We start from the raw sequence: 13,035 nt of genomic DNA on the forward strand, positions 1-13,035 counted from the left end.
AACCTGGTAGGAGTGGGTGTTTGAAAAATAAATGAAAAGTATTCTGCCTTCTTCGTGATTGCTGTGGGTGGAAGAAGGTGAGGAAATTATTGAGGGGATTAAGGTTGGTGCAGGAAATGTTTTGCTTTGGGATAAAAATCTGATTCTTGAGGTAGAAAATTAAAATATGCGAGAGAAACTTTCCCTGTTCATAACATTTCCTTATTTCTCACTGTAGAATTTGGACAAATTTTGTCCATGCAAATTCATGATCCACTTTCGAATATGGATTTTGTCTGGGACACATTTAGCCAATACATGGTTCGGTGCATTCTGCTTGGGTCCAGATCAGCTTTCTTGGGGCTCCTTTGGAAGACTTAACTCATATGGGACTTTGAGCACACATTAACTCTCTCTGGATTTATTCCAGTTCTTCCCCATAAAATATAGAGGCAGTAGAAACCCAAGTTTTCAGCCTTAGTCACACATTAGAATCAGCTGGAGATGTTTAGAAAATGCCAATGCCAGAGGCCTACCCAGAGACTATTTAAGGTCTGGGGTGATATCCAGATATAAGATTCTTTTCTTTTTTTATGTACCTAAACCAATTTTAATGTCTAGCAAGAGTTGAGAATCACTGTATTTATTTTATTTTAAAGAGCCCTTCCAACTCTACCTGAGGCATCCACCTACAAATTAATTTCAACAGAACTTGACTCTGATAGTATTATTAATTGAGTACTGTTGCTTTCAAACTTGTTATTATTTCTTTCTGTTGAGGCTTCAGGAAAGAAAAGCATTTACTTTTAATTTAGGAACTTAGCATCTTTATTTCTGTTTATCCACTTATTATCCAGGTAGGCCCAAATCTTGTCAGTGTTCAGTGGAGAAGGAACATCTTCACTTTTAAAACACATTGGTTCTCAGAGAGTTTTATGACTTAAAGATGGCTCAAAAGGCATTAACTTGATCTTATATATATGAGTATATGTATATGTACACATATATTCATATATATACACACATATACATACATATAAATATGTATTCTTAGAGGACTCTACAACTCATTTGGCACAGTGGATAATTTTTNATATGTATGTATATATTTTATATGAGGAAATGGCCAAGACAAAGTCAACAACAGATTCTTAGAGGACTCTACAACTCATTTGGCACAGTGGATAATTTTTTCTCTTTAGAACAGTGGTTCCCATTCCTGATGGAACTTTAGAGTCGCCTGGGAAGCTTTTTAAGAATACTCATGCCAAGGCTACATCCTAGACCAAGTCAAGCTTCCCAGGTCATTCCAAAAGGGAGCCATGATTGAGAATTGCTTGCTCTAGAATGTGGTTGTGTAGGCAAATAGTATCAAGCAACTGGCTAATGTGAAATGCTAAGAGTGTGTTTGCCATCTCCTTGATTAGGAACAGCACCTTCTTTTCCCTTGTGGATAGCACTGTCAAAAAGGATTATTCTTCTTTTGTTAAGATTACCATATGAAGGCAGTCTGTTCTTTTATACGGTCAGCGTTATTAGACTACAACTATTTCTACTGAAGATGGCAAATGAAACACTTCCTTCTTAAACTGATGAATAAAATCTAGATCAGTCTTCTCATAGACCCCTTTGAAGATGACTGAAAGAGTGGATAAAAGAGGAACTAAACAAAGACATTTTTAGGAAATTAATTTGTTAAGTCAACTTACATCTCAAAAAGACTCAGCAAAGTACTTCTTTTAAGTTTCTAGTTTATTGTTTCCTGGCAAGTAAAAATGCATTTCAGCATTATTCCTTTGTGATTATGTGTACTGTGATATTCACTGAAAATTTAAGGAGTCCATAGTCTCAGTAATGTAGTATCAAATGTGTGCTTAATTGTCATTCTGGAGCTTGGTTCTGGTGTCTCCCCAAAGCCTATAAATCATTATCAAACAAGAAAATCAAGTAATTAAGCTCTCTGGCCAGAATCTGATCTATACTCTCTAAATACATGCTCAGCACAAAAAAAAGTATTCACTCATAAGGCTAGTTAAACTCCCGAATAATAAACCTGCATCAGGGAAATGATTTGCTAATGCTTTCTCAAACATAGGGAGTAAAGGAGCTGACTTCCTCCCAAACATGCAAAATCTATTGTTTTCGGTGGCCTGAATGGAAAGCCAAAGCTGATGTACATGGAAAAGGATGAAAAAAGTATTAACAGGAGTTAGTAAAAACAAACAAAAAGTTGCTTTCGCCAATTACACCTGAACTTTTCTTGAGATGACTTCAAGGCGTGTTGCAAATTCAATAATTTATGGTCAGTTGCCTTTCATCTTTAAAATCACACAAAACAAGCACTTATTTAGAATGAAATAATTGGTTTAATATTCATGGACTTGAATTTAAATTCAGTCTGGTATCTGAATTAGCACCATCTGAGTATAGAAAGAATTCAATATACATGCACAAATTAGTTTTAATAACATATATAGGTAAGATATATTTGTTTAATTGCTATACTTATTTTGTAGGACCTTTCTTGGAGTTAAACTTATTAGTTGGCTGGGCACGATACAGGTTGAACGCCCCATAGTTCCAGGGCTTTGGCAAAATTGACCTCGAGTGGCTTGCCTGTGCCTTTCGTGAGCCTCAGAGAACGGACGCAACCCCGAAATCTAACATTGGTTGTCAGACCAAACTGATTGAGGCCATCTGCAAAAGAAAGCAAAAATGACTCAGTTTTGAAATGCAACTTCTATGTTAAAGGTATTCTTTAAATTTTAATTCCATTGTAGTTAACATACTGTATTATATTATTTTCAGGTGTAAAATATAGTGATACAAGAATTCCATATATAACTCTGCTCATCAAGATAAGTGTACTCTCAATCCTGTTTACCTATTTCATCCATCCTCTCACCCACCTCCTCTCTGGTAACCATCTGCTCTCTATAGTTAAGAATCTGCGTTTTTGGTTTTGGGGTTTTATTTTTTGGTTTGTCTCTCTTTTTCCCTCTTTGTTCATTTGTTTTGTTTCTTAAATTCCACATATAAGTGAAATCATTATATTATTTGTCTTTCTCTGGCTCATTTTGCTTAGCATTATACCCTTTGATCTATCTATGTTGCAAATGACAGGATTTTATTCTTTTTTATGGCTGAATAATATTCCATGGTGTGTGTGTGTGTGTGTGTGTGTGTGTGTGTGTGTGTATCCACATCTTCTCTATCTGTTCATCTATTGACAGACATTTATCTGCTTCCAGAGTTTGGCTATTGTAAATAATGCTGTAATAAACATAGAGGTGCATAGATCCCTTCAAATTAGTATTTTTGTATTTGAGTATTTCTAGATCCTAGGGTAGTTCCATTTTTAATTTTTTGAAGAACCTTCATACTGTTTCACAGTGACCGCACCAGTTTGCCTTCCCACCAAGGTTCGTTTTACTCCACACCCTATCCAACTCTTGTTGTTTCTTGTTTTTTCAGTTTTAGCCATTCTGATAGTGAGAGGTGATATATCATTGTGGTTTTGATTTGCATTACCCTGGTGATGAGTGATGTTGAGCAATCTCTTCATGTGTCTGTTGGCCATCTGTATGTGTTCTTTAGAGAAATGTCTGTTCATGTCTTCTTCCCATTTTTTATCGGATTATCTGGTTTTGGGGTACTGAGTTGTATTGGTTCTTTATATATTTTAGGTACTTTTTATCAGATATATCATTTGCAAATATCTTCTCCCATTTAGTAGACTATCTTTTAATTTGTTGGTTGTTTCCTTGGCTGTGCAGAAACTTTTTATTTTGATGTAATCCTAATAGTTTATTTTTGCTGTTGTTTCCCATGCCTCAGGAGACAAATCTAGAAAGCCGTTGTCATGGCCCATGTCAAAGAAATCACTGCTTGTGCTCTCTTCTAGGATTTTATAGTTTCAGGTCTTACATTTAAGTGCTTAATCCATTTTGAGTGTGTGTTTGTGTGTGTGTGTGTGTGTGTGTGATTTAAGAAAGTGGTCCAGTTTGACTCTCTTGCATGTAACTGCCCAGTATTCTCAACACCATTTGTTGAAGAGACTTTTTCCTACTGCATATTCTTGCCTCTTTTGTCAAATATTAATTGTGGGTTTATTTCTAGGCTTTGTATTCTATTGATCTATGTGTCTATTTTTGTGCCAGTAGCATACTGGTTTGATTATTACAGGTTTGTAATACTACTTAAAATCTGAAATTGTGATACCTTCAGCTTTGTGTTTCTTTTTAAATATTGCTTTGGCTATTTGTAGTCTTTTATGGTTTCACACAAATTTTAGGATTGTTGGGGTGGCTGGTGGAGTGTGCAAGTCTTGATCTCAGGGTTGTGAGTTTGAACCCCACATTTGGTGTGGAGATTACTAAAAAATAGTATCTTTTTTTTTTGAAATTAGGATTGTTTGTTATAGGTTTGTGGAAAACACAGTTTTTAAAAAAAAATTTTTAATGTTTATTTTAGAGAGAGAGAGGGAAAGAGAGAGAGAGCGCACGCGCAAGTAGGGGAGGGGCAGAGAAAGAGGGAGATACAGAATCTGAAGTAGGTTCCATCCAGGCTCTGAGCTGTCAGCACAGAGCCTGTTGCAGGCTCAGACTCATGAACCATGAGATCCTGGCCTGAGCCAAAGCTGGCGCTTAACCAACTGAGCCACCCAGGCACCCCTGCAATTAGTATTTTGATAGGGATTGTTTTAATCTGATGATTGCTTTGGGTAGTATGGACATTTTAACAGTATTTGTTCTTCCAATCCATGAGTATGGACTATCTATTTGTTTGTGTCATCTTCAATTTCTTTCATCAATGATTTTATAGTTTTCAGAGTATAGGTTTTTCTCCTCCTTGGTTAAGTTTATTCCTAGGTATATTTATTCTTTGGTGCTTGTACATGGGGTTTTCTCTTTTTGCTGTTACATTAATTGTGTATAGAAATGCAACAGACATCTGTACATTGATTTTATATTGCAACCTTACTGAATTCCTTTATCAATTCTAGTAGGTTTTATCCTTTTTGGTGGAGTTTATGGTTTTCTCTATATAGGTATCATGTCATCAAATAGTGAAAATTTTACTTTTTCCTTACCAATATGGATGGATTTTATTCCTCTTTTTTTTTTTTTCTTTTTAAGTCTAATTGCTATGGCTAGGACTTCCAGTACTAGATTGAAGAAAAGTAGTGAGAGTAACAATCTAGTCTTATTTTTGACCTTTGTGGAAAAACTCTCAGTTTTTCACCATTGAGCACAATGTTAACTGTGGGTTTTTCATACATGGCCTTTATTGTGTTGAGGTATGTCCCTCTAAACCTACTTGCTGAGGCTTTTTATCATGAATGAATTTTTTGTCAAATGCTTTTTCTGCATGAAATGATCATACGGTTTTATCCTTTCCTACTTGATTGTGGTGAATATTTTTTAAAATGTATTCTTGGATTCAGTTTGCTAGTATTTTGTTGAGAATGTTTGCATCTATTTTCATCAGATATATTGGCCTGTAGTTCTCTCTCTCTCTCCCTCTCTCTCTTTTGTAGAATCTTATTCTGTTTTTGGTAATGGTGGCCTCATAGAATGAAATTGGAATCCTTCCTTCCTCTTCTATTTTTTGAAGTTTGAGAAGAACATGTATTGATTCCTCTTTAAATGTTTTGTCGAATTCACTTGTGGAGCCATCTGGTCCTGGACTTTTGTTTGTTGGAAGTTTTTTGGTTACTGGTTCAATTTCATTTCTGGTAATTGGTCTGTTCAAATTTTCTATTTCTTCCTGACTCACTTTTGGCTGCTTACATGTTTCTAGGAATTTATTCATTTCTTCTAGGTTATCTAATTTGTTGGCATATAATTTCTCATAGTATTTTATAATTTTTGGTATTTCTGTGGTTTGGGTTATTTCTCTTTAATTTCTGACTTTGAGTTCTCTCTCTCTCTTTGTTTTTGGAGACTAGCTAGAAGTTTATCAATTTTGTTGATCTTTTCAAAGAACTAGCTACTACTTTTATTGATCTGTTCTTTTGGTTTGTTGTTTATTTCTGTTTGTCTCTATTTCATTTATTTTGGTGCTAATTTTTATTATTTCTTCTGTTGGCTTTGAGTTTGTTGTTCTTTTTATAGTTTTTTTTAGGTATAAAGTTATGTTGTTTATTTTAGATTTTTTTTCTTTTTGACATAGACCTATATTGCTATAAACTTCCCTCTTGTAATCAACTTGCAGGATCTCAAAGATTTTGGACCATTGAGTTTTCATTTTCATTTGTTCCATGTATTTTTTAATTTATATGATTTCTTGGTTGACCAATTCATTGTTTAGTAGCATGTTATTTAACTTCCATGTATTTGTGTTTCTTTTCAAGTTTTTTCTTGTAGTTGATTTCTAGTTCTATTGCATTTAGGTCAGAAAAGATGCATGGTATGACTGTGATCTCTTTATATTTGTTGAGACTTGTTTTGTGGCCTAATTTGTGACATATTGTGGAGAATGCTCCATATGCACTTAAAAAATGGTATTCTGCTGTTTTAAGATGGAATGTTCTGAATATATTTGTTAAATCCCTGTTGTCCAAGGCACCCTTTCCTTATTGATTTTCTGTTTTGATAATCTGTCCATTGATTAAAAAAAAAAAGGTGTTAAAAAGGGGTGTTACTGTACTATTATCAATTAGTTTCTTTATACCTGTTAGTAGCTTTTAAAATTTTTGTTACTTGGGTGCTTCATATTGGGTGAATAAATATTTACCATTGTTATATCTTTTTGTTGGATTTTTCCCTTTATTGTTATGTAGTGTCATTCTTTGCCTCTTGTTAAACTCTTTGTTTCAAAGTCTATTTTGCCTGATACAAGTATTGCGACCCTGGCTTTCTTTTCATATCCATTTGCATGAAAAATATTTCTCCATCCTCCACATTCAATCTGCAGGTGTCTTTAGGTTTCAAATGAGTCTCTTGTAGGCAGAATATAGATGGGGTTTGCTTTTTTATCCATTCTGGTATCCTATGTCTTTTGATTGCAGCATTTAGTCCATTTATATTCAAAGTATTTATTGATAGGTAAAAATTTATTTTCATTTTAGTATTTGTCTTGTGGTTGCTTTTGTAGATCTTCTCTGTTCCTTTCTTCCCTTGCTCTCTTCTCTTATCATAAATTGGTTTTCCTTAGTGATACACTGGATTCCTTTCTCTTTATATTTTGCATATCTGTTACTGGTTTTTGATTTGTGGTTACCATTAGGTTTGTATATAACATCATCTGCATATGGCAGTTTACATTAACTTGATGGTTGCTTAAGTTTAAACTAATTTTTTACTCCTCTCCCTGCCCTGCACACATTTTAGGTATATGGTGTCATACTTTACATCCTTTTATTTTGTGAGTCCATTGACTGAATTTTTACAGATATACTGATTTTTGCTATCTTTGTGCTTTCTGTCATTTGAATTACTACCATGTGTTTCGGTGTGGACCTCCTTGTGTTGATTTTGTTGGGGGATTTTTGTGCCTTCTGGATTTGAATTTCGGTGTCCTTTCCCAGGTTTGCGAAGTTTTCAGTTATTATATCTTCAAGTAAATGCTCTGACCCCTTTTCTCTCTCTCCTCCTTCTGGGATACCTATAATGTGAATGCATTACTCTTAACAGAGTTACTGAGTTCTCTAAGTCTATTGTTGTTTTGCATATTTTTTCCTCTCACCTGCTCAGGTTGATTATGTTTCATTACTCTGTGCTCCAAGTTGCTGATTTGTTCTGCTTCTTCTAATTTGCTATTTATTCTGTCTAGTGTATTTTTAATTTCAATTATTGTGTTCTTCACCTCTGATCTTTTTTTTAATCTCTTTGTTAAGGGTCTCATGATGTTCTACACTCTTTTTTCAAGTCCAGTATCTTTATGATCATTACAAGTAATATGCCTAGTAGAGAATTTATTTACATTTCACTTAGGTCTCTTGCTATAATTTTGTCTTGTTCTTTCATTTTCCTCTGTCTCCTCATTTTGTCTAACTCTCTATATCTGTTTCTGTGTGTTAGCAAAGTCAGCTAAGTCTACTGCTCTTGAAAGTAGTGGGCAGGCATGCACTTTTAACAATGGGGAGCTGGTTATCTGCCCTGAGAGAACATATCTCTGCTGCTGAGACCAGGCCAATCCACAAACCGTGCATGAACAAGGTGCACAGTGTTAACAAGGTGTGCATGCACTCTCTGGGAGATGACTGGGCACTGCCACTGGGACAAAAGTCCTGCAAAACATGAGGTAGGAAGATGCAGTATTCGCAAGGTTTGCACCTGGTTTTCTGAGGGAGGGGATCTGCAGAGCCAACACTGAAGCAGGCTGGGCTGGAGGGGGTGGGGCTTGGTGTAAGTTGGGAACAGTTGGGACCGCACTAGTTCCTGCAGGTGGCTGTGCTGGGGGGTAGGGAAAGGCAATGGTGCTTGATTTCTGGAGGAGTCTCCCAGCAATCTCTGTCCTTCTGGGACAGTAAATAACTCCCCTACCTTATGCCCCAGATGTTTTTCAAACTGTTGCTTCTCTGTTGTATTTCTGTGGGCTGTTTTTTTGTGCTGTCTCTTGAAGGGTGGGGACTCAGTTTCTTATCATCCTTTTGGATCTCCCAGAGCCAAGTCTGCTGATTTTTAAGGTTCTAGGCTTTGAGTCTTGCTGTTTTAAGAACTCACAAAATTTGGCCTCTCTGGTTTTCAAAGCCAGACGTTACAGGGATTTGACTTCCCCATGCAGACTCCCCACTGTGAAAGTCTGTGTCTCTCCCCAATATATACCCATGACTCTCTCACTTCTACCAAGGGCCTGTGGTCCTTGAACTCCTCACTGCATCTCTACCCTTTCTACCCTTTTCCATGTGACCTCTTCTCTACATTTAGTTGTGGGTTTTTTTCTTCCAGTCTTCAGTTCATTTCTGGATTGTTTACACTGATAATGTGTGTTATCTAGTTGTATCTGTTGAATGAAGTGAGCTTAGAGTACTCTCTGACATCTTTGCTGAAAGTTTCTTAAGAGCCTGTTTTAAGAAAAGTTAGTGATTTTGTGCTTAGCTTTGCTAACAGATAAACTTGTAGAGTTTCTATAGTTATATATTATGAAATTTGGAGAGATGTAGAATTGTAAATCTTCAGATAGCAAAAATTTGGTTTGGGATGAACAGGTTTACAGCTATGATATATGATGGAATTTTATTTAATGAAACAAATCAATTGATCAAATATTTTACTGAATTAGGACATGGGCTTTTAGTGGTGACTTTATTACTTTCTTACATTGTAAAAGTTATTTCCCAAAAGGTAAAGTAGGATGAAAACTCACACAAAATATTTTTTTTGTTAAGGAGACGCTCCATTCTTTCAGCAGACCTAGCTGGTGCTAACTAGGATCCCTTTTCATAAAGTGTAAGTGGAGAAATACATTATCTCCTTCAAAGTGTCTTGGGGGTTATCCTGATTGAAACAGAGATGGTCCCTTTTCAAACCCAGAAGCAGCTTTGGAAAAATGAGCTCTGAATTGGTCCCCATTTCTCCTATATCTTTTCCTCCATTAACCACTGCTGAATCAATCTTTTGCTTGTTTTATAAAGCAGAGGAACTTTACATGGGAACGACAGTTTCTCTTGCCAAAATGCTGAAAGACCATTCCAAGAGTCTGTGTTATTACAGTATTTATAAAGAGGTGGTTGGGTTATTTCTCATCAAGTTGGGCACTCTTGTTTATGGGCACTTTAGGTAACTCTGTGGTTTATGTGCTCTACTTAATGTGCTGGACAGAGGTTTTGAATGCAGATTTATTGCTTAGGTTTCTTTGTAATATAAATAGAAACTCTATAATAACCTAAGGGGGAAATTAGCTGTGTTTAACCCAATGATTTCCAGAACTTGAGGAAATAAGTTCCATAACATTTTATGATTCCTCTGGTATACTGATTTTCAAAAAATCAGAAAGAACACCAACTCTGACTGTTAAATGCCTCATATCTTTTATAAGCCAAATTCATTTCCTCTAGCCCCCATCTCCTCATGAATGAAACTTTGGAGGCTAGCATGTAAAGTCAGTCCCATGTGGTTTATATAAGTAATATGCTCATTTTACACACTGGAAATTTCATGCGTTATTTATGGGTATAGATTCTAAAGCTAGGAAGTATACTTAAGCACACATTCTTGGACATATTTATAGAAATATATAAATATTTTAAATATATAAATATTTTAAATCTACTAACAAAGAAATTCTTTCTAGAGTAGATAAGGCTCACCTGGGAAACCTCCAACAAACACAGGGTCATTTGTATCAGCTGATGTAGATGCTTGGTTTGGGCTCTGGGCTTCCACCTGGTTCCCATCTACTGTCAGTTCAATGCGGTGTTTGATCTTGTTGGCTGTGACTTTATGCCATTGTCCATCACACAAATGCCCTGGGATCCCAGCATCATAGACAGCAGTGAATCGGCCGGCACCATTGTCCACATGAAACATAAGCTAGCAAATAGGAAATTGAACAGTCACAGATGCTTTCATTAGAAAGGTTTTGTGATGGTTTGTGTAGCAAAAATTGTTATTTCTCTAGGAAACGCATTGGCTGGAATAGTTAGAAATGAACATATCTGAGACATTTAAAATATTTTAACAGAAATTAAAACACAGTTTAATGACCAGAAATCACAAAGTAGGTTCTTTGTTTGGGGCAAGATGCATGAAGCTAGTAATAATTCTGCTTTCAGCGTCACCTGGGTGGCTCAGTCGGTGAAGTGTCTGACTTTGGCTCAGGGCATGAGCTCACCGTTCGTGGGTTTGAGCCCCGCGTTGGGCTCTGTGCTGACAGCCAGCTCAGAGCCTGGAGCCTGTTTCAGATTCTGTGTCTCCCTCTCTTACCCTCCCTTGCTCAGAAATAAATAAAACATTAAAAAAATTAAAATAATTCTGCTTTCAGAAAATGTGATATATAATTTGAGTCCAATTTGAGTCCAAAAAATAAAAAGACCTTGTATACACAGGGACAAATTCTACCATAGATCCTTATAGACTATGAGAGCTGTTAGTGAACCTTATAAAATTTCTAAAAGATGTTTAGAGTGATTCATTAGTTTGATTTACAAATTCATTTTAGAGGATTCTTGGGTTTTTAAAATGTAAGCTTTTGATGTTTTAATTGTATGTATTCTTTTTTTTTTTTTTTCCTTCAGGGATCCTATTTTATATGCAGGATTGAGAATAACATAAATTACTTTTTTGGGCAAGCTTCATGTCACAGGTGCCAGAGTCTTTGAGCCAGAAGGCCAGTTAAATTCTTAACAATGTAGAACTTAGATTGGAAGTTCATGTCTAAATGAGAAAAACCTGTTTTCAGTAACATGGAACAGTCCCTGAAATTTGAGATGACAAAATTCTTTTGAAGCTGATGAAGAAAAGAAACATACTGAAGCATTAAAAATAGTCAGGCTTCCAACACGTTTGACAAGGTAAAAGAAAAAGATTTTGTTAAAAGATGAAAAACTGCAAAAGGTGAAAAGTTTGTAAACTAACCAGGGATGTCAATATTAAGGTTTTCCTATATAGGGTGGAGTTTGTAAGAGCAGCACTTGGTGAGAAATACACACACATTGTGATGGAACTTGATAGTCACTGGTTAAAAGCAGGTGATGAAATGAAGCGAACTCCAACAAAAGATGTAGTGAATGTGTTTGAAAATCTGGCAAAGCCATGAATTGTTGCTTATCTGTCACCCTTCCCTGCCTCTGTGCTCCTGGATCTTTTTGCTTTATTGCCTTTGAGGATGGTTTGAAGACATCAGGAAGGATGGAGGCAACAGAAAGCATATTTGAGGTCACTATGTGGTCTTCATTCTTGGGAGGCAGGAGCAGTGTATGAGTGGAAATATCCACAGGGGTGAAGCATGTTTCCTAGTTAAGAGCCAGATAGAAAACGTGGGCAACTTCTTGCTTTGCCTGCCTCTTTTTACCTGCTGCCTGCGGTACAAAGTATATACACAAGTCATCTGGCTGCAGGTGGCTGTTCATCGGCAGGCAGGGGCCAGAGAGGTGTTTAGAATGAGCTTACCCATTATAAGCAAATTGACAAAATACATTATGTTGACATAAATTTAGTATAAATCTATAATTTTTTGAAATGGTATCTGGATGATTTTTAAATAGAAACTGATGTGTCAGCTAGCCACCTTGACCTCTGAGATGTACCTACTGTGTTATAAGAGGAAAAGACTGATTTTAGACAATCGAGGCCCCCTCCTTTTTTACCCATTGGAATCTATAGTTTTACATGCAGTGTATTCACAAAGAGGAGGATATCAGTGTGCTTTTAGCAACAAGTAAGAGCTTGGGATCTAAAACTATTTGGCCCATTATGTGTCAACACAATTGGCTTACTGTAGAATTAGCACATTTAAAGCTTACACTGGTCTTCAGAATAAGTGTTGAAAACACACATTAGAGATAATCTAGAAGGATAGAAAAACACAATTTAGCTCTCTCCAACAAAGAATACGGTAAGGCTTCACAATAGATGTTCTACATAGGAACAACAACATCATGAGGAAATCAGAAATATGTGGATAGCTGACACTCACCTTTTCATCAATCATTTCAATACCCATTCCATCCATTTTCTGGCTGCTGATTCCCAGAAGAACTCCAGTGGTTCTAGTTGTGCGGAATTCAAATTCTACAAGAAGGTCCAATCCCACTTTGAACCCACCAACTGTAAAACAAGGATTTAAAAAAAATTGTGGATTAGAGTTAAGGTATTGTTAATTTAAATTTGTACAGTGCAATGGTTTAGATTTCAACTCAGATATTAGTCAATTATAATAAGTTCCAGACTCTCCTACGGCCTGTACTTCTACCACTGTATCATATAACACTTTAAAGTTATTGCTTATTTTCTTGGTTGTCTTCCCTCCTAGCATGTAGATTCTGTGAGGGCAATTTTATTACTGTGCCTACCAAGGTATCTGGCACACAGGGTAGTTGAATACATAGTTGTTGAATAAATAAAACACACTGAGACTGACTCAAAAAGAATCTCATAGCAATGTATAGTT

General features: G+C 36.0%; 1 protein-coding gene across 1 annotated transcript in view; it reads right to left on the minus strand.

Moving 5' to 3' along the window:
* Positions 1-2,322: 2,322 nt before the first annotated feature.
* LAMA2 (laminin subunit alpha 2) overlaps positions 2,323-13,035 on the minus strand; it is a 500,973-nt gene continuing 490,260 nt past the window's right edge. The window contains exons 60-62 of the mRNA XM_077775991.1: positions 12,562-12,692; positions 10,235-10,457; positions 2,323-2,676 (exon numbers count right to left, since the gene is read on the minus strand). Coding sequence (XP_077632117.1) covers positions 2,519-2,676; positions 10,235-10,457; positions 12,562-12,692 — 512 coding nt within the window. The 3' untranslated portion in view covers positions 2,323-2,518. The remainder of the gene's footprint in view (positions 2,677-10,234; positions 10,458-12,561; positions 12,693-13,035) is intronic.

Source organism: Crocuta crocuta, unplaced genomic scaffold (assembly GCF_008692635.1).
Source record: "Crocuta crocuta isolate KB4526 unplaced genomic scaffold, BGI_CrCroc_1.0 scaffold25, whole genome shotgun sequence".
Classification (NCBI taxonomy): Eukaryota; Metazoa; Chordata; class Mammalia; order Carnivora; family Hyaenidae; genus Crocuta; species Crocuta crocuta.